The sequence below is a fragment of the Ictidomys tridecemlineatus genome, chromosome 6 (genome assembly GCF_052094955.1).
Source record: "Ictidomys tridecemlineatus isolate mIctTri1 chromosome 6, mIctTri1.hap1, whole genome shotgun sequence".
NCBI classification, from domain to species: Eukaryota; Metazoa; Chordata; class Mammalia; order Rodentia; family Sciuridae; genus Ictidomys; species Ictidomys tridecemlineatus.
Genome location: NC_135482.1, coordinates 157,068,623 through 157,091,006, shown reverse-complemented (window position 1 = coordinate 157,091,006; position 22,384 = coordinate 157,068,623). Strand labels below are relative to the sequence as shown.

The window sequence follows — 22,384 nt, the reverse complement described above, 5'->3', positions numbered from 1 at the left end:
GGAAAGTGAAACTTTTTTCTTAAAATGGCAGCTGTCACTTAAGATGGCCATCAGATGCTAAGCAAGGACCTCATAGGAAGAAAATAATTTTTTGAATATAAGAAAACATTACAACAAAAGGCAATTTTCAAATAAGTTCCCAGTTCACTGAGTTCCTAAGAATTTTCAGAACACCAATAATATAGAGAAAATCCTAAAAACTTTGAGAGCCAAAAAATGAACACTAAAAAAAACCTAAAACCCCAAAACAAACAACAAAAGAAAACCAAGACAACAGGCTATCTACAATAAATAAAAGAAGAAAAAAAAGAAGAAGAGCAGAAAATCTGTGAGTATGAGGGAATGTAGAAGTGTAGGCACTGAGGTTAAGTCTCAGCAGAGAGTTCTGTAGTTCTCTCATGTTGGCTCCACTAAATTTCAAGGAACTAGTAGTGATAACTAACAATGAGAATAAAAGCAACTGTTTAACAGAGAAGAACTTACAACATTTACCATCCATGCATACCATATACACAAATTACTCCAGGCAATATTCCAGCAAAATGGAAAAAAAAAAAAGAAGAAGATGAGATTTAAAAACAAGATGTTAAAGCTTAGAGGAAATAAAGTGTTACAACAATAATGAAAAGAGAATCCACTGGAACTTGAGTTTTGGGACATTCCCCCTTGAATGACAGACTGACATACAATTATAGTTATTTTTTTTTAAGTAACCTCATTTGGATAAAAATAATTAATATTTACAAAATCAAAATACTGTAAATGCTGTATTTAGGAATTTTGACATTTGGGATTCATTAGTGTGAAGAGAAAGCATGCATATATCTCATTTTTTCAGTTTCCCTGGAGTGATTAATTTTAAAATAATTGCTTTTAAGAAACTTGTATCTTCACTGAGGTATAATTATTATGATGATGATGATTAAGATATTCTATGATGTTTTACTCTAAACTGTAAGAGTGGAACTTTGTGAAAAAGGAGGAGAAGCCAGATTTGTTAAAAGCTAAATTTCTTACCTAGAATCCCTAATAACAGAAGGAAAGGGACTTGCACACCATTTTTTTTCTCCTTAAAAAAATGCAAGTTGCAGGGCAGGCATACACTTCAATCTACCCTATCTTACCTATGAGCTTTCTATTGAGCAGTAAGAATTTTTTTCATTTTCTTGTTCTCTCTTCCTTTACAATTAAATAATTCCTGAAATTCTCTCCATTTATTATTGGTAAACATGGGAAGATATAACTAAAGTCCATTTAGAGAACTATGTCACTATTTCTATTATCATTACTCTCTCTTGAATCATCAACATCTAACACCATTCCCTCGTTTCATGACTTCTAACTCTGGGTCACTATAGACTAAACTCTATGTCACAGGCATAGTGATAATCAAAATGCAAATCACGCTGTGCTCAAAATCTCACAGACTTTCTGTTCATAAGAGTAAAATTTGAGCGTTTCATAGTCCATTAGGCCATAAGGATTTGGGCCCAATCTACTATTCTTCCTTTCATAGATTCCATGAAGTTACCCATTATTATGATTTGGATATTTATTGAAGGCTTGGTTCCTGATGCAGTAATTTCAATGGAGGGACTTTTGAGAAGTGATTGGATCATGAGGTCTCTGATGTCATCAGTGGATTAATCCATTGATAGCTGAATGACTATAAGGAGGTAGTGGAAACTACAGGCAGATATGGCATGTTTGCCTCCAAACTATAGAAGTTTTCAATGTTTATATAATATTATAAAATTGGGAAAATAACATCCTAATACTCTTTCTACAGAAGTCCCTTTATGTATAAAACATACTTATGATATTAAAACGATTAACAGTATTGCTTTTTACAATGATAATCTCTTTGAAATATATAGACAACCAATACAACCTATGACATACATGACACAGTTCACTGGGTACATGCCCATTGAGACCATATCTTGTCCAGAGCCACCTTCCTTTCTTTGTGTGCTTTCTGGCTGCCATGAACTAAGCAGATTCCCCTGCCAAACTATTCACCATGATGATTCTGCCATGGAGCCAGCCAATCAGGGACTGAAACCTCTGAAACCATGAGCCAAAATAAATCTTCACTTCTCTAAGTTGTTTTTCTCAGGTATTTATTACAGTGATGAAAAACTAACCAAAAAGCCTTGTTGCTAAGCTCATTTCCATCTCAGGACTTCTGTAATGTTCCCACTAACCAGAAAGCTCTTTCTTCAGATGCTTGCATAGCTTGCTTCCATGTCTTCTCAGGCTTGCCTGGCCCATCTAATGAAAGATTCTTCTGTTGTTATTCTTTATCTTCTTACCCTAATTTAGTTTTCCTTAAAAACACTTAACAGGGCTGGGGATGTAGCTCAGCGGTAGACTGCTTGCCTATCTTGTATGAGGCCCAAGGTTCAATTCCTAGTGTAGGAGGGAGAAAAATGCACTTAACAGCTGGGTACAGTGGCACACACCTATAATCCCAGCTACTCTGGAAACTGAAGCAGAAGGATTACAAGTTGAAGGCCAGCTTGATAACTTAGTGAGACCACAATTCAAAATAAAAAATTTAAAGATGCTGGGAATGTAGTTCCGTGGTAGAATGCTCTTGGAATCAATCCCCAGTACTCTGGGGAAATTTTTTAACTAATTATAAACACTTAACACTTCTAGATATTATGAATTCTACTTCATTTGTTTATGATTTATCTCTAATAAAATATAAAACATAAGTGCCTAGAGGAAAATGTCTTTGTCTGGTCCATGATTGTATCCCATGGCCTACAATGTCTGGCATGTGGTAGGTGCTCAATGAATATTACTTAATAAATGCTGAATACCCTAGCAATATTTTACCAAACAAAATATAAATAGGAACAAAAAATAGACATACACTCACTTTAATCACAGACATAACATTTATAGGATTCCAAAATCTCTTAAAAGTTGAACCTGGGTTTAATTATTTGTCAGTATGTCATCCTTTGGAAAGGCTCATTATTCTTGGCTAACTAAGTCCCAAAAGCCTGTGATGTCTTTGCTAAAACAAGTCATTCATTCTCAAATTGCTGCAAGCCAAACTGATCTATTCTAGTTCAGCATAAATTTCTCAGAACTCAATGTTTATTTTTCAGTGTTTCAATGAGTCTTATCTGAATTGTCTTCATTGGTCACAAACCTCAGTTCATAGTGTGGCTTTTTAGATAACTATTATCATCCGTTCCTCCCTTATATTCAGCTCATCAGAGTCTCTGATGCTGGTAGATGAATGGATAAGCCCTACAGGACTTCAGGCTGGAATCTTGTAATTTTGTATTTGAGATGGGTCAGGTACAGTGGTATAAGGAGAGGAGTTCCAAATTTCAAGATGAGATAAACTCCTGAGTAAGCTACATAGAGGCAGGACTGTGTCTGTTTTGTTTCATCCCTCTCCCTTGCTCCTGTTACAGGGACTGGTGTACAGTGGACAGTCACTAAATGTTTATTGAATAAATGAACAGTAGTTAGAAAGGGAAAATAAGTTACCCAAAAATTAATGTAATACTACTGGCTGGAGAATAAAAATTAGTTGTGAAGTCACATTTAACTTACAGAAGATGAAACCTTCCTTGCAGTGTCTGTGATTGCTTGTTCTAGAGGTTTCCAGATCTGAAATGCATAGCGACCTAAATGGTAAAAGAAAGAAACGCAAATATAATTTTCTATAATCAATGTCAATCAATACCTTCAAGGTAACTAGCATGTTGTTTATTGTTAGTTTACTATTTTCAATAAATATTTCAAAATTTATAAAAACAACAAACAAAAAAACCAAACCCATGTTTTCTCAAATTTCTAATTTACTGAGGACAGAATTTCATTTTGATATCATTATCACAGCCAATAAATTTATCAAGTTGTAATTTATGACTCTAGAAGTTTTCAATGTTTACATAATATCATATTATAAAACTGGAAAAATAACATCCTCGTACTCTTTCTACAGAAGTCTCTTTACGTATAAAACATACTTATGATATTAAAACGATTAACAGTATTGCTTTTTACAATGATAATCACTTTGAAATATATAGAAAACCAATACAACTTATGATATACATGACAGTGATTTTTTAATGAAGTTATCTCTAAACTAAAAAAAGCAATTATGCATGAAACATTTAACAAGGATGTCAATTATTGGTTTATTACTGAAGATGGCTACTCTCTCTAAAAACTTATTTCAGGTTTGCTTTTGTCGACATACAAATATTCAAACTTCCCCAGTTTTGAAAACCAAGAATTTATAATAAAACAGGTCCTAAACTGTTCTGAGGATATCAAACAAGTATAAAATATCATCTAACTAATTTACCTTTTGTATCCTATTGAGAACATGTGGCTTCTACTAGTGTGTCTTTCTTTAAAAGTCTTGCCAGAAAACAGTAATATGACACTGTGAACTTAAATTCTAATTCTAACCATAAGCTTATTTGCAAATCAAGAGTTCCACTGGAAAACCTCAACTACCTAGATCTTTCAGAAGAACTTATCATTTGATTACACAATAGTATAAACTGTAGTTTTTAAATTACCCCCAAATTCTTCAAAACCACAATCAGGCACAGTGACTGAATTCCTTTCTCAGTGAAAAAGCAGATAAAAGCTTTAAGAAATGGAATCTGAAGTTTTCCTTTAACCATAAACTAGATGAGCTATCCCCCCATCAAATTGAAGTGTATATTCTCCTAAATTGTACTGTTTAGTTTATTTGGCTCTGGAAGAGATCTGTTGTTGTAATTAGTAACATGAGTTTGGCAATAGTACAATCTAAGTTAGTGATTAAATTAGCAATTTTGCTTTTAATATTCATAACTTTTTTCTAAAAAGATAATTTTGACAGTGAAAGAAATTCTCCTGGGTTTTATTAAAGAAATTATACCAATATGCTAAAAGATGAAGTAATAAATCAGTAAATAACTGTGTTCATCAGAAGTAACTGACAGCTTAAGAGTATACACCCATCTGCAAGAAAAAGTGAGCATGGGAATACAAAGGAATTCCCTATCACTGAGATCCTTAGATTGCACTGAGACAGGAATTCAGGGCACAGAGAACAAGAACACTGAGGCATAAAGGAAATGCCTATGAGCCATTGGAATTTAAACAAACAACTAGCAACTAAGGGAATGTGCATCCTTGCCTGCAGCTTGAAGCTTGGCTGATGAAAAAGCAACAAAACTGCAAGATACCTAAAAAGGGCACTGGAAAGAACCAAGAAGTAGGCTTAAAACATGCAAGGGCACTTTAGAGCACAAAAATGTAATTCTGTTCTGACTCTACCTTAGTCTAGCCCCCTAGCTACTCTATAAATATTAGAACCCTAGAGCAAGATTTGACTCACTATCTCACTCTAAAATTTGACTACACTCTCTCTTTGTTTTTGCTTTCCAATAAAGCTCTCCCTTTTTGTTCTACAAGCTGACTCTTCCTTAAATTCTTTTCTGCAATGGAGTCAAAAATGTGGAAGGTTTGAGGTCTCCTCTGCATCTGGAGAAATCTCTGACTCCATACAGTGATAGCATCATATCAAAGATTTCTTGTTATTATACACTATAGCTCAATTTAAAGAAAAAGAAAAAAAAAGCCAAGAACACCAGCTATTACTAGGACTAGCATTCTTAGCACATACATCATCAATTTTCATCACTACAGTTTACCTAGATTTTGTTTTACTGACTAATGTTTAGCAACTATAGATGGTGAAAAGAATGAGAATGTATAATGTTTGAAGACCAAAAATGTCAGAATACAAAGGTCCTACTCAATCAAAGTAGCAGCTAATTGAAAATCCTATTCCTACAACAAATATTGACATATATTCTTCATTTATCTTACCTGCAAATGCAAGAGCTGCAACACCCAGTCCTACAGCTATCAAACTTCTTGCCTGTGGAGGAAGAAATATGATAACTTGTAGAATTATATACTGTGAGAAACACACTCACCTGTCTAACACCAAGGAATGAACTGAGAAGGTACAGAGAAAGTGAGGCTTTAGTGACAGTCTTGCAAGATCAGGTGTCTGGTGCTCAGGCACACTCAGAGCAGTTATAATTAGCACTATTCCCTCCAGGGCAAGGTCCCTCCTCTGGTTCCTCATTGGTTGAGTACTAGGGGGTACACAATCTTCCCAAAAGTCACTTAGGTTTTACTGTTGTTTAAAGAAATATGCCTTTAGTTGTTTCCCTCTCCTTTTATATTCTTGTGGCACAAAAGTCTTCTGGGATTGAGTGCCTTCTGGCAGATAGGCAGTTGGTCAGGTTGTCCCTTCCCTCTCACCTCCTGTTTGTTAAGGAGCAGTGAATTTTTCACACTCCAGTGTTACCTACTTTAATTTTCCACTCTGCTCTCCCTTTCTGCTTCTTCTTTTTCTTCTTTTTTTACATTCCAATTTCACATTTAAGGCTAAATAATGAATTCTGAAAATGGTCAATTAGACTTTCTGTCACCATACTAAGTTTTAAAAGAAAATCAATCATCTTAAATAATGAGGATAATTACATTAAATACTAGATTTTCTTCACACTCTACTGTGAAGAACAGAACTTAAAATCTACAGTGTCTAAGGAATTATATCTGTTGCTTGCTTTATCATCTAATTTTTGGTGAACTAAAATAATTCTATACTTTAATTTTCATATATTTGAATTCATTCTAACCAAGAGCTTTTACATTACCAACAGACTATTCTTAATAGTGGGTTTAATACATTAAATATATATATCTTCTGTAAGGACAAAAGGTACATATTTCCTACTCAATATTGTATATTTGCAATGCTCAAATGCATTTGCTGTTTTTAGAGTTTTAATAAAATCTTTAGTGCATCTTTGGTAAAGAATTTGAACTTCAAAAATTAGTAAAAATCTTAATTTAATTTAAAAATTAGTTAGGGGGAGGGGGGTTGGGGTTGTGGCTCAGCGGTATAGAGTGCTCATCTAGCACATGTGAGGCCCTGTGTTTAATCCTCAGCACCATGTAAAAATACATTAATAATTAAAAAAAATAGTTTCCTACTTTTCTGGACCAGTAAAATTTTTAAACAATAAGAACCAGGTTCAGAATGTCACAGTCTAAAATATCATAAGCTAATTCTGATTTAAAAACCTTCAGTCATAACATGTGGCAGAAATAAATTATTGACCTCAATATCCATTCATAAAACCAGGAATTTCTATTTTTAGTTGGACATGTATTTCAAGCCTCCCTTGGCAGTCTGATGCCTATGGTAACTAAGTGTTGGTCTATAGTACCTAAGCAAAGCTGTGTGTACAACTGTTAGGAAGTCCTAGGAGAGGGAGGGAGAAAATGTCTTTGCTGAATGGAACACACACATTTTACCTGGAGCAGCCTTCTGGAAAGAGAAGGAAAAACAATGAGAGGAAAAGAGACTATTTCCTACCCCATCACAGAGTTGTCTTAGCATCCCTGGACTGCCTCTATTTACATGAGATAAAATAAAAGCTTTATCTTCCTGAACTACCGTATTTTCAGTACTTAGGTACTTGGAGAGCCAAAGCAAATTCTGACTGATACAGAATTAAGAAAGTGAAATCACAGCAACGTTTTTTTTCTAATTTGTGGTGAGACAAATTTCACAAGCTTCAACAAAGATTCTTTTAAAAGCTTGAATAATCTCATTAGAGAACAGAATGGATATACTTCATACTGGTGCAGACATTGTTAAGGAGGCTGAGACTCTAAAAGCCCTCCAGCCCTCAGTCTTCAGAGTTCTGTAATGAAATACACATCAGTTTTAGGAAATCAAAGCCCAGACATTCCAGGAATGACTCTATAATGAGAAACATCAGGTCAGAGAGGGCAGCTGCATAAATGTGCTCTAACTTTAATATCCAATAATTGTCTCTGAGAAATCTAGAGCTCTTGGTAGGCAGATGAAGGCTCTAAAAGTGCCTGCTCCTTTGGCAGTTGCCTTTTGTAAGTAAGGTTACATCCATCCCATCCCCTGCCTTTAACTAGGCATTCTAAATTATAAGGTGAAGCCATACTTAAATGATTAGGATATTAACTAGTAAATAATCTCCAGATTCATAATGTTATGTAGTAACTACCAATGAGCAGTGAAATGTATGGCAAAGCCACTTATGTAGGGTCTTCTTTAAACTCAATGTGGATGAAAAAGCAAAGGGTAGTAGTTAATTTGTAGAAAACAAACAGAAGCAAAGGAGCTAATGGGAAATTATGTCAAAAGGAAAGAATTAATGAGACTAACTCTTAACAGGGTCAATTGAGGTTAGTGTGAAGTTACGAATTATGGCTGTGTGTGTCTCCATTTGTCTGGGAAGGAAGATTCTTTTAGTAGCACAGGCACACTAAGATAACTTCTGACTGGCTATTGAGCCCAATGCCCACATTAACACAGGATTGTCTTATAGATGAAGCCACCCCTAAATAGAATGGCTACCATGACAATTCCTGAGAGGATCAACTAAGGTCAAAAACTCCACTGTCCATATGAAGGAGGAGGTGAACAACTGACTGGCAAAGAGTACAGAAGGTGGTCCCAGTTCTCTTGGTAAACATCAATCAGTCATGAATTTGAAGACAGCTTTGTCTCCTTTGTCATTCTCTGCTTGGAAACTGCCTACTCTCTCTCTCTTGAGAATGCTCTCTGCTTGTTTTTACTTTACTTTCACTTAACATCTCTTGCATAGCTTTTGGTGTCTGACTTTAAAATTTCTTTCATCAGAACACAAGAACCTAGGTTTGGAATTTCAGGTCCCAGCTTTCCTGTGACAATAAAACCTAGAACATTTGGTGACCTTGAGATAATATTAGATGGTGTAAGGTCCCTCCTTATACTTAGGTCCTGTGCACCAATTAACACAAAGCATATAAACTGCTGTGTGGTTTACCTTACAGAAAAAGAATGTCTGTCTAAAGAACTAGAGCATTCACTTAGCATGCTAGAGGCACTGGGTTCAGTTACCAGTGCCACCAAAAACCAAAACAAAACAAACTAGCCCCAGATCAACTGATCTCACAGAATGACAGAGGTCATTTACAACTCAGAACAATGGGCACATAACCAAATATACATATAGAATTCCTCCAAATTAAAAAGACAGACAACACACAAGAAATGTGGACAAAAGACTAAGCCAAGGATTTCATTTTTAAAAAAATGTCTAAGGCTAGACATCTAGCTCAGCGTTGGAGCTTGCCTAGCACACCTGAGGCTCATAAGAAAAGGTGTTCAGCTTCAAAAGCAACCAGAGAATACTAGCAACAACAATAAAAATGATGTAAAAATATAAATATTAGGATGTAAACATCTGTGCTCTATGTGGAACTTATTTTTGTCCACTGATTTATACCAAGCACCTAGCAATGGTAATTATACCACCTAAGGCTATTGTAAAGATAAAATGTAAGAATACACACAATGGGCCTAACACATGTAGCCTGCACATGTTAGCAGATGTCAGCTGTTTTTAACATTATCAGTAAAAATGAACTAAGGGACACATGAGGTAAGGCACCGAAGATAGCAGGAAACAGTTTTATTTAGCTGCAGCCAGGTTCAGAGGGCACAGCTTTTGCTATAATCAATCAATCCCCTGAACCTCAAGTTCAGATAATTTCAGAATTTTACACCCAACATGTAAGGGGAGGGGCACAGAAGTTCACATAAAAACAGCTTTTTCTCTCACTATTCTGGGCAAGTTAACCCTTCAAGGTCAACACCTGAGAAGGGGAGAGCTTCTTCTCCCCTTTCTTCCCTCCCCTTGCCAGGTGTGACCATGGAGCCCAATTGGTAACTTCTCTTATCTTAGAAATGTAGACATCTCTGTGAAGTTCCAGCTCAAGACCAGAGGCCTTGTTTACACATTTTTACAAACTACTATACTGGATAAATGTTTGTGAAAAACTAGTAAGGGGGTGTCCAGCACCTGGAGTGCTGATTTCTTCCTGGCTAGTGGCCAAGTAAGATAGGGCAACACGAAAATTGGAAGTTTATCCACACTGAACTCTTCTGTAGAGACTCTTTTGCTGACAGTTCTAAAATCAGCCACGGTGAAGATGTTTGGAGAAGTCTAATTAAGATTTTCTGTGGAGAAAGGGGGTGCCACTACAGTACTTTTGAACATAAGGGGTATAACAAGTACAACAATGTTCTATAATACTTAAATTTGAGTACAAGAAGATTCAGAGATTTTTTTTTTTAATTAACTGACTTGATTTGTGACAAAAGTAGCATTGCAAATCAGAAACAAAGTATCTTTTTTCCCTTAATAAATAATATTTGGTCAGTTGACTATCAAAATGGAAAATATTAATATGAACCTTTCTCACAATATACAAAAGTCAATCCCAGGTAACTGTACCTCAAAATGTAGATGATAAAATAACAAAACTTCTAGAAGATACCAAAGAAGATTATTTTCATGACTTAAGTGTAAATGTTTTTTCTTTTTATCCCAATTTTTTATTAATGCAACATAATTACACATAATAATGGGATTCATTGTTACATATGCATGCATGCACATGATGTAACAACATCATTTGGTCAATGTCATTTCCCAATATTTCCTCTTTCCTCTCCTTATAATCAAAAGCTTAGTCCTTGGTCCCTGATGCCAATCCAATAATGAGGAAACAGTTTTAAGAAAAAGGAAAAATAAGTTTTATTGCTTTGCTAGCAAAGGAGAAACAAGAGACTCCAGTCCTAGAAGCTGTGATTCTGCCCACGGGTAGAACAGAGGGTTTTTAGGGTTTTTTTGTTTGTTTGTTTTGGTACCAGGAATTGAACTCAAGGTGTACTTTTTATTTAGAGATAGGGTCGCATTGACTTGCTTAGCACCTTGTCATTGCTGAGGCTGGTTTTGAACTCATGATCCTCCTCTTCAGCCTCCAGAGCCACTGGGATTACAGGAGAGCATGACACAGGGTGGGTTTTTGGTTTTTTAAAGAGGTAATTCAATTCAAATGACAATTTGGGAGATTTCTGAGATACTCTTGTTAACATCTCTGAAGTCTAATTACTTCATTCCTGTGGTAGCTACGTTCTCAAGGACAGATAACTAGTCCTAGGATGGGGAAGAAAGGTAATCAATCCTATTTCCCCTGAGATTAAGGAGGGGGAGAGATCAGGGAGAAGGGAGAGAAAAAATAGAAAACAAACATGTCCTTTTAAAAAATAAGTTGTAGTGGCAGAGGATCCAGGGCTAAATTCAAAGCATAAAGTACACCACTGACTTCTGCCAACAGTGTACAACTGTTCCTTCCTTTTCCCCATATACTCTACAACATTTATTATTGTTGTTTGTATTCTTGATGGCTGCCATTTTAACTGGAATGAAATAAAATCTCAGCATAGATTGATTTGCATTTCCCTAAATGCTAAAGATGTTAAACACTTTTTCTTTTATTTTTGCCTTTCACATTTCTTCCTTTGAGAAGTGCCTGTTGAGTTAATTTGCCCATTTATTCATTGGGATATTTGTTTGGTAGTAAGTTTTTTTTAGATCTTTATATATTTATTCTGGATATTACTACTGTATCAAAAGAGTAACTAGCCAAGGTTTTCTATATAGATTGTCTATAGGTTCTCAGAGAAGATTGTTTGAGGCAGGCTCTAGAAAATGAATTTTCCTCAGCTAAATACCCCAACTTCTCACATTCTGAAAAATGCATATTATTAAAATGTAAAATCTTGAAAAAGTTGAGTTATTTTTACTTCAAATTTTATAGAATAATAATATTGTACCATTTTATTAATTCAACTATTCAAATATTCAAAATATATGAGACAAATAATTATCTGTACAATTTCAGAGATTTTGATTTCAAGGATTAGAGGTATTTGTATTTTAAAAAATTAAACCATTATGCATTTGCTCATTTTCATTTTATTCTAACAATATGTAAAGCTAAGTTATATTTAACAATAAAAATTCAACTTAATTCAAGTAAGTTTTGAGCACTCTGTTGATAAGCTCCTATTTAATCCCCCCAGGTCCACTCACCATCTTCTGCTTAGCTTTGTACTTCTCTTTGCTCTTATCTCTAAAGACTATTATCTAGTACTTACTTGCCCTCTAGCATCTAACTGTTTCACCAGCAGGAGAAACAAAGGAGAGAGAAATAACCACACAAGGTAGTCAAAGTGTTTTTTCCCCTGCTTTTGTTTCCTCTTTGGCCATAGTTCCCATTGAGTGACCCCTCCACACCTACAATTTTTAATGAGTTCTAGGACACAAGTCCTATCCTTACCCCTTCAACTGATGGATAACTTGCTTCTCCTTAGGTGATACATTATTCTTTATTGGGTACCTTCAACCATGCCCACACGGCTGCAAATAGTTCCTCCATTAAACTATCTTCAAAGAGCCATCCATCCATTATTGCAAGGACCTTCACATATAAATGTTATTACCTGCCAGTTACTATATTATATATCGAAGAAGTTGCATGGAAAAAGGCAAACTTGGCCCTGCATCAAATGAGTCCTAGGAGGGTCCTTAAACATCCAATGTTTATGCTATTATCTCTCACAGATCTTTATTCTTATCCTTACTATAATACTTATAATATTTTATCTTCTTAGAATATAATATAATTTTGTATTTATTATACTAAATTATAGTTAGATGTGTTCTGTCTCTTTTAGCATTTCTAGGTATTAAGTCTTAAAAATCCAGTGAAATATATGGACCATTTTCCCAGGAACATACACACACCAAAAGTCTTTTGATATATAATTTGAGGGCATTCATGGGTTTGCCTGAAGTCCTTCAATCCTCAAGCCCCAACATAAGAACTTCTGGCAGACTAGGAAAAAAAGACTCACTAAAGTCAAGGAGGTTGTCTCCTTTATCTTTGAGTTCCTATAAGCAAGCACATCAGCAGAACTGCTATATTTCATTTCCATTCATTCAACAATACAGTAAGAAAAAATAAGTTGATTAAAAATTAATAAAAGGTAACCTCTAACCTCTATTTCTAAAGACTAATTTTAGAGAAAAAAAAACACAAAAGGCATTGTAACCTTTAAAAGTAACAACAAAACAAAAGCAAATTGGAGCGGGTGTTGGGGAAATAGCTAGGGCAGAGCACTTGCCTAGCAACCTATGGGTTCAATCCTTAGTACCACATAAAAATAAACAAATAAAATAAAGACATGCTGTCCATCTACAACTAAGAAAAAATTTTTGTTTTCTAAAAACAAATTAGGTAAATTACTGGAGTAAATAAGGATGTTCAATGAATAAATAAACAAAACTATAAAATCCAACCTTACTTACCCACACTAAAAGCACAACTATGCAAAAATTCACTTTATTACAACTAAAATTCCTCATTGGAAGAGAGTTGAATTTAAAATTATCTCTTGAAATGTATTTTAATTAATTTACATTAGAACAGTTTGTATTTTTAAGCATAAACAATTGATAGCAAACAAACAAAAATATATTTAGAAGTTGAAGTTAACATAAAATTTTAAAAAAAATCACATAACCTACAACTAATTTTGTACTCTGAAATAAGAATAAAAGTCCTTTTTGTCAAGTGTTATATTGAAATATTAAGATGTTAGATTATTAACAAGTTAAATAGAATAACAAGTTAAATAGAATAATTTGTTTCTTAGCAAAAAATATTTGTTACCTAATATTTTTTTCATTCTCTAAAAAGCCACTGGCATTTCTTTTTAGACACAAAACTGTGAGCTGAAAAACAATAACAGTTCCTCCCAAACCTCCACATAAGTGAATGATCCAGACAGGGAAAAGAAGCATTCTAATTTCAACTGTAGAAAATAGATAGTACAAGAGAAGGAGAGTAATTTGAAATCTGAGCAAGTAGCTCATGCAGAATCATACTTTATTTTGCCTTATTTAAAAAAAAATAAAATCTAAACTATAATGGGTTTTTTTTTTTGAACACTCATGGTTCATTTGGCATAAACATCAGAGAATTCTATGAACATGTTCCCTGTTTGACTACTATTGGAAAAAAAATTCACATGTTCTTTATCACTATGCTATTTTTTTTTTTAATTTAAACTTCAGTATTGGTCCTCAGGCTAAGAAGATCTATTTTGTTTCTTTGATATACCCAACATATTCTCTGATCCAGTTGCAGGCATGAAGATGTACTTCAATTTTTATTTTAAATGGTTTTTAAACAATGATGCTTTAAAACTAAATTGCCAGTAACAGAATGAGAAAAATGACATTGAAAAGACAATATAAAAGCAAAATGGTGAAGCAGGCATAGTGTTAGTACCACAAATACAGTCATTTTCTAACAACGAGGCAATAAACAGGTTAAGTGTCTAAAATTGCTCACGCGATTAGATACACATCATAGTTCATTTGAGAATTCAACAGAATGGAGAAAAGTTGCTGTTTGTTTGACTCAGGAAAATTACAATATGTGCTGAAAATATTTTAAAAAATCAGGTAGTGTGATTTACAAAGAAAGGATGACACATGAGGTTTTTATTGTTGTTCCTGTTGATTTTTTATACTGGGATTCAATCTAGATGCATTCAACACTGAGCTACATCCCTAGCACTTTTAATGCTTTGAGACAAGGCCTTGCTAAATTGCTGAGACTGGTCTCAAACTTGAACTTCTCTTCCCTCAGCCTCCCTAGTCCCTGGGTTTACAGATGGACCTCTTGGCAAGGATTTTTTTTAATCCCCCCCTTTAATATGCACAAGGCTAGTAATGCTTTAGTCCTTCAACTATATGTAATAACATAGTACCACAATTTGGATAAGTTATTAAACATGTTTATTTTGGTTCACAGTTCTGGTCCAAGAGCCAAGAGCCACATCTGATGATGACCTTCTTGCCTGCAGAACCCTGATGTGCACCAGAGCATCAAATGGCAAGGGATAGGCAGTGAGTTTGTGAATGTGTTGAGTGTGTGTGTCCTGGTCTCTTCATCTTCTTATAAAGCTACCAGTTTTCAAATCTGGGGCTTCTCCCTGATGACTTGATCTAATCCTAACCACCTCCCAAAGACTCTACACTTACATGCTATAGTCAAATCTTTACCTTCTTAATACCTCACATTGGGGATTAAACTTCAATATGAGTTTTGGGGGAAGGGGACAACCCACATTCAAACCACAGTAGGCAAATTTTAGTTAAGAACATTTTCTCTGAAGATTGATGTACATGGTTCAAAAAACTAACAAACATTTTCTAGGCCTGCAGAAGATCTACATAAATTCTAAAGCTGGGGACCTAGTTCAGTGGTAGAGTACCTGGATAGCATGTTTGAGGGCCTGGGTTTGAGCCTCAAAACCACAACTATTAAACAAAATTAGGTTAGCACCTCTTCCACTAGTAGCACAAGCTGATCTTTCTATAAACATGAGGTCATATTACTTGAAAAATAAATCATACAAATTTCCATAAAAAATTTATTTTATGGGCTGGGGATGTGGCTCAAGTGGTAGCGTGCTTGCCTAGCATGCGTGAGGCAAGGGGTTCGATTCTCAGCACCACATAAAAATATTGTGTTCATCTAAAACCAAAAAAATAAATATTTTTAAAAATTATTTTATGACTCATGAAGACTGGTGTTTAGAAAGTGGTCTACATAAGAAAAATAACCCTAATCTTCTGCTTAAGCCAAATTTAGAAGTTCAGCTTTTAACAATATTCTCAGGACCACCATGGAAAAAAAAGATCCTGTTTTTTCAAAGGCAATGTTATGTGATATTGGTCAACTGTATTTCAGTTTTTAAAATTCATGCCTTTAAATTATATTGGCCAAAAAGCAGAGTTTTCACCATATTTCCTCTAACCACACACAGTGCAGGAACATTTTGGGTTTTAAAATTTCCAGGCATATATAAAACAGCACTGCAGAAACCAAGAGATGCTAAATTCCCAATGAAATTATTGATTGGTTTAAAAATGGTGGGAGAGCAGTCATAGAGAATTCATTTCCTAGACTGCTAAGCATGGCTAGTTAAAAGTCTTATATCCACACTAAAGAATATCATTACACAATGATGGTTTCGGAGGTTTGCTAGTCTTTCAATACTGCTCAGTGTCGTCTTCTTCATTCTTAATTAGTACTCTTTCCATTCCTTATGGATTTTTTAATTCTAAACTTTCATATTTTTCATAAGCCTTCATGTTTTTCATCCATGTAGCAAGCATGAATCTCCACCCCTCAATTTTCCACCACCTTACCTTTGAATGGGGGTGTGGGTGGCAGGATGGGAAAGAGAGGTATGCTAACGGGAAGTCCACAAGGCCTCACTCAAAGTTGATCAGGCTTGGGCTTGAATTTTAACTCAACATTAATCAGTTGATGACCCTAAGCTATTCTGTCTGGACCCATTTCCTCATCTGTGAAATAAGGGTATGAATAACTGTATCATAAAATACTCAAAATGATTTGACACAAGGTTATGAAAAATGACATAACGTTGTGTGAATGTGGCAGATACTCCATTAGGTCTTTCTTTACTTTCACATCTTTATTCTTACTCTTTCTGTTCCTCTGTTCCACTCCTAGAAATTCTCATTCTTCAAAAACAACTTCAAGGTTTTCTCAGTGAAGTTTTCCCTGCTCAACTCCTCACCTAAGCAAAATTCTTCAGTGTCTCCTTATACTCAGCAGATCTCTCTACTAGAATACATACATAGCAGCTTGCCTGTCTATTTTGAATCTCTTTCAGCAAGTGAGTTTTGGGATTTCCAAAATGCTTGCGTGTCATATGTTTTCAAAAGGTTTATATAATGGATGAAAAGGATCTTAAGCAGCCTCCTGACCATCCAGATGTCCTTTTAGTTTGTATTATCTGTGCATGTAAGATAAAACAATTTTATGGGTGACTTAAATTGTATTTTAAAGTGGGAACATACAATGAACAATATTTGTGTTATAGTTTGGATATGAAGTGTCCCCAAAAAACTCATGTGTGAGACAATGCAAGAAGGTTCAGAGAAATTATTGGATTGTGAGAGTCTTAATTCAATCAGTGAATTAATCTCCTGGCAGGGAATAACTGAGTGGTAACTGAAGTGGTAGAGTATGGCTGGAGGAAGTGGGAATTGGGGGTCTGCCTTTGGGGTATATATTTGTATCTGGCAAGTGGGGACTCTCTCTGCTTCTTGATCACCATATGAGCTGCTTCCCTCTGCCACACTCTTCCTCCATGATATCTTCCCTCACCTTGAGCCTTGAGGAATGGAACGTGCTGTCTATGGATTGAGACCTCTGAAACTGTGAGCCTTCAAATAAAATTTCCTCCCCTAGAACTGTTCTGATGAGATCTTTAAGTCAAAGCAGTGAAAAAGCTAAAACAATTAGTCAAAATATCCTGGACTGGGTGAATATATCCAAATGTTTCATGGAAGACAAAATGAAGTTAAAGGCTTTATGTCAATTTTCTTACAAAAGTGAAATGAACATAATCTACAGATCATTCAGAAAAACAGAAAGGAATAACATTAAAAGGACTCTCAGTTTTTTATTAAAAATAGTAACCATTCAAAGGTCACCTCCCATCTCTGACTGATTATTTATTAGTTCATTAAAGAACTACTCAGCAAGTGTTTATCATGTACCTGTCATGATTCTAAGTCCTAGGGATCTATCAGACAAAATCCTTGTCCTTGCAAAGCTACATTTTAGCATGAGAGACAGATAATAAACAATAGAAATGAGGAAAAGAATATTTACATAATAATATGTGCCATAAGTTAAGATAATGCAGGTAAAGCAGTGGGTGTGTGTGTATATACTGAAAGTGACAAATTTAGGTAGAATGACTAGGAAAAGCTAGAATGAAAAGTGAATATTTCCTCGCCATCTGGTACTGGGAATTGAACCCATGAGCAATCTATTACTGAGCTACTCTTCAACACTTTTTATTTTTTGTTTTGAGATAGGGTCTCACTAAATTGCCAAGGCTGGTCTTAAACTTGAGATCCTCCTGACTCAGCCTCCCAAGCACCTGGAATTACAGGTACATACCTGTGTATCTGACAAAAGTGAATTTTGAAAAATAAACAAGAAAGAAGCCATGCCAACATCTGAAGAAAGATCACTGTAGGCAAAGGGAATAAATTTGAAGAGGAGAGGGTGATGCCTCTAATGATTGCCAGTGTGCAGAGAGAAAAAGTTAGAGGGAAAGAGGAACAGAGAATCAGGTCAGAGAAGTCACATGGGAGTAGATCATGTGAGGCCTTACCAGTCAACATAAGGACTTCAGTTTTTCTCTGAGAGAAGATATCATTGTTTGGAGCAGAGATCTGAGATGATCTTACTTAGATTCTAAGAATCACTCTAGTTGTCTGTTGAGAAAAAATTGCTCAGGGTCAAAAGCAGAGACATGGAGATGAGTTAGATGTCTATAAAAATAATCAAAGAAAAAGGTACTGGTAACTTGGACCAGAGTGATTAGTGATGGAAATGAAAGTGGTGGGATTCTAGTGATGTGTATTTTGAAGGTACAAAAACAGGATTTTCTGAGACTGGATGTGGTGTATGAAGAGAATAGTGTAGGATGTCAAGATTACTGTCTTGAACAACTGGCAGAAGGAAATTGCCTTTTGCTGCCAGGAAAGACTAAATGGGCTCAGGTGGAAGAAGCTCTATTTTGGACATATTTTTCTAAAAACAGGTCATGATAAATATGATAAAACCTAAACAAAGCAGTATGGGAATTCATAACACCTGCATTGGGGGATGTCTCATCCACTAATGGAAAAGAAGAATGTGCAGAATATCTCAAAAATATTCTTTCTTTGTTATTTTGCAGTGACTCAATTCTCAAGGGTTAATCACAAGCAAATCACTTTCTGCTGAACTCAGTGTTTTATGTTGTCTTATTATTTGGTTCAATTTCCACAAAGAAAGCTCTTTGAATTTAAACAACAGTAAGTAGAAGGTAGAAAAAAAGGGAACAAAAAATACTACTAGCAAAGCAGAATTTGAGAAAGATATGCATTATACATATCGATCAAAACAAGGAGGGGAAGAGGGCTGGGGTTGCAGCTCAGTGGTAGAGCACTTGCCTAGTACATAAAAGATCCTATGTTTGATATAAAGCACCTCAAAAATTAAAAAATAGTTAGGCACGGTGGCATAAACCTGTAATCCTAGCTATAAGGGAGGCTGAGGCAGGAGGATCACAAGTTTAAGGCAGCCTCAGCAATTTAACAAGTTCCTGTCTGAAAATATATGGAAAAAAGGGCTAAAGACGCGGCTCAGTAGTAGAGTGTCCCTGGGTTCATTCTCTCTCTCTCTCTCTCTCTCTCTCTCTCTCTCTCTCTCTCTCACACACACACACACACACACACACACACACACACAGCAAAACAATATAATAAAATCAAAAGCCAAATAAGAAACAACTCTTGGGCTTACCTCAAATGAGTATCATTCCACTAAGCAGTATAATTAACAAAAATTCTTCTAACTAAAATCCTCACTGTACATAATGATTTTTTTAAAGAATAATCTTGTAAGTACTCTTTGGGTTTATTCAAAATAATGATGTGAGTTCTTGTCTCTTTATTCTAACAATGGAAGAAGCTTTCTTTGCTCACATTAAGCTACAATGTGAACAAATGTGACTGACCAGAAAATCTTGCCCCAATAATCAACCTAGTCCTGGATGCCTCAGAGAACTGGAGCTCCTGGACTCATCACAGGTTTGTCAAAACAAGTTGCACATTTGGTTTCAAATTCGTTAACCCAAGTACATTGTGATGGTCAATTTTATGTGTCAACTTCACTAGGCTACACTACCTAGTTAGCACTCCCCAGCATCACGAGTATGCACATGTGTGTACACAAACATACACACAAACAGATCCAATTTTTACTTGAAAGTTTTCAGTCTGCGTGGGCCCACCAAATAAATTTTAGACTTGCCATCACACAATCATATAAACTAATTCCTTGAAACACATACATACATACCTATATTACTTGATTAATTAAAAAGGACTGGGATTATAAACTCAGTGGTGACTACCCCTAGATTTGATCCCTAGTACTACATATGCACAGAGAAAAATATCAAGTAACCCGGCGTGGTAGCACACACCTACAACTCCAGTGGCTTGGGAAGCTGAGGCAGGAAAGTCACAAGTCTGCAACTTAGCAAGACCCTGCCCAAAATGAAAATGAAGTGTTGGTAATGTAGGTTATTGGTAGAGTGCCTCTGAGTTCAGTCCCCAGTATAAAAGCAAAAAACTACCTAGGGTGAAAGTTCAAAAAATTTTAAGTCTAGAAGTGTCAGATGCAGAGACTTTTGTGAATAATTGGTAAATAATATTATTATAAGAAACATTTCTGACTAAAAATGTAGTGAACAAAGATATGTTTTTAATATTTTTATATCTAATAAAAAAATCAAACAGTTTGATAAGTATACAAGTGGAATTACTAGTTCCTGCTTCAACTTTTTATCTGGATGTACCATGATGCAATCTGCCATATCTCCAGTACAGGACCTATTAATAATGAGGAATGCATTTCAGACAACAGCTCACAGTCTTACAAGTTTTTAGGAGAGTGGTTCAATGAACAATCTCCTGAACTGATACTGGTAATTGGCACAATGTGTCTTGAGGGTAATTTCATGGTTAAGATTCAAAAATATTATATATATTCATGTCTTCAGGCTCAGTAACTAAAATTCAAATGTTTAAGAAAAAATAATCAGAAAGATGCATAAAACATATAGGAGAACATTCTTCACTGTGTTATTTATAATATAAAAACTGGAAACAATTTGAATACTCAACAATAGGAGAATAATTAAAACAAATAAGGCAATCCAAAATATACATCAACTAAATCATTTAAATATTATAATACTGAACAATGCTTAGAGACCATATATTAAGTAGAGAATAAAAAGCAAATTATAAAAAAAGAATGTATAGCATATGTATACATTAAGAAGCAACAATAGAGGGTAGGGGGTGTAGCTCAGGGATAGATGGCTTCTTAGCCTGCATGCTACCCTGCTACCTGCCGCAGTCTGTCTGGGCACAATTCAGGAGCCACTTGTCAAAAGAAACTAATTTTATTTTTAGAACTACAAACGCCAAACAAAACAGCTCCTCAGGGAAAAAACCCTCAGAGCCCAACTGCCACCACCGGCTTCCACAAGCCTCTCCCCCCCACACCAGCCTCTCCACCTCCCACAATCCTCCTGCTCTTGAGGCTGATTGGCTGGGTTGCGTGGGCAGAGCCAAAGAAGTCACCCAATGAGCAGCTCCGTGGAGGAGCCAACCAGCTAGATGTTGCTGGGGCCGCTGTGAGCCAATCATCAGCTGGCAGTCTGAAGGGCAGGGAAACAGCCCAATGAACATCACCACAGAGGAGCCAATCAGCTAGATGTTGCTGGGGCCGCTGTGAGCCAATCATCAGCCGTCAGCTGGAAGTTTGCTGGCAGCTATAAGTTTGCTGGGGCCCCTTTGGCTGTGGCTCTCAACAGCTACCCTGGGTTCAATCTCTAGCATGGCAAAAAAAAAAAAAAAAAAAGCCAGAATGATGTTAACCAAAACACTAAGAGTACTTATATATTCCTAGTTTCTACCTATTTTCAATAACTCAGTAGTAGGGTCACAGGCTTTGGAATCAAAGAAACATGGTTTGAGTTTTGGCTCCCTCTTTATCAGCTCCACGACCTTAGTTAGTCAAGTTACTTGCCCTCTGTTTCCTCATTGGTCCTCATGGGCTATCTAAAATGAGAATAATTATTATATGAAATTCCTTGAGTTGGCATAAATTTTTATGAATTAGGACATTTATATACATCACTATGTGACATGTGAACACTCAATAAATGGCACCTATTACAATTACTATATGATAGTAACATAATTGTTTATTTTAAAATCAGGAGTATAAGATACAAGTTATGAAAAAAGAAAAATCTTAGAAAGATCCCACTTGGTTAGAAGGATTTAACAACTTTTAACTTCTTAAATCAGAAAAAATTCTGACCTGTCTACTTAAAAATACATTTTAGAAATGAATACTTCTTTCTTCAGTAAAAACAAGTGCACTGATTTTATCCTTGCACTTAAATTTGCACCCTGATCATAAAAAAAGATCCTACTGTGTCTCTGACTAGCCTCCTTCCTATCAAGTCCTCCTACAAGCTTTTAATACCCGCTTTGAAGTCTCTGGCCAGAAACTCCAAAACTCTCTTTTTTGGCTTTTGTCTGATGTCTATCTTACCTGTAACATTTTGTAGGTTTTCTTATTTCTTCTTGCTTGGGTCTATCCCTTGTTTTGAAAGCTACTTTTACTCTCTTCGGTAGCCTATTTTCCTTTTGGGCAGAAATTTCTTAGTCTGGTTATACAGCTTAAATTTTTATTA

At 35.4% G+C, this 22,384-nt stretch overlaps 1 protein-coding gene across 1 annotated transcript in view; it reads right to left on the bottom strand.

Annotated features, from left to right (window-relative positions):
• Dnajc15 (DnaJ heat shock protein family (Hsp40) member C15) overlaps window positions 1-22,384 on the bottom strand; it is a 58,290-nt gene that overhangs the window by 26,374 nt on the left and 9,532 nt on the right. The window contains exons 2-3 of the mRNA XM_005339669.5: window positions 5,869-5,920; window positions 3,583-3,656 (exon numbers count right to left, since the gene is read on the bottom strand). Of these exons, the coding sequence (XP_005339726.1) occupies window positions 3,583-3,656; window positions 5,869-5,920 (126 nt within the window). The remainder of the gene's footprint in view (window positions 1-3,582; window positions 3,657-5,868; window positions 5,921-22,384) is intronic.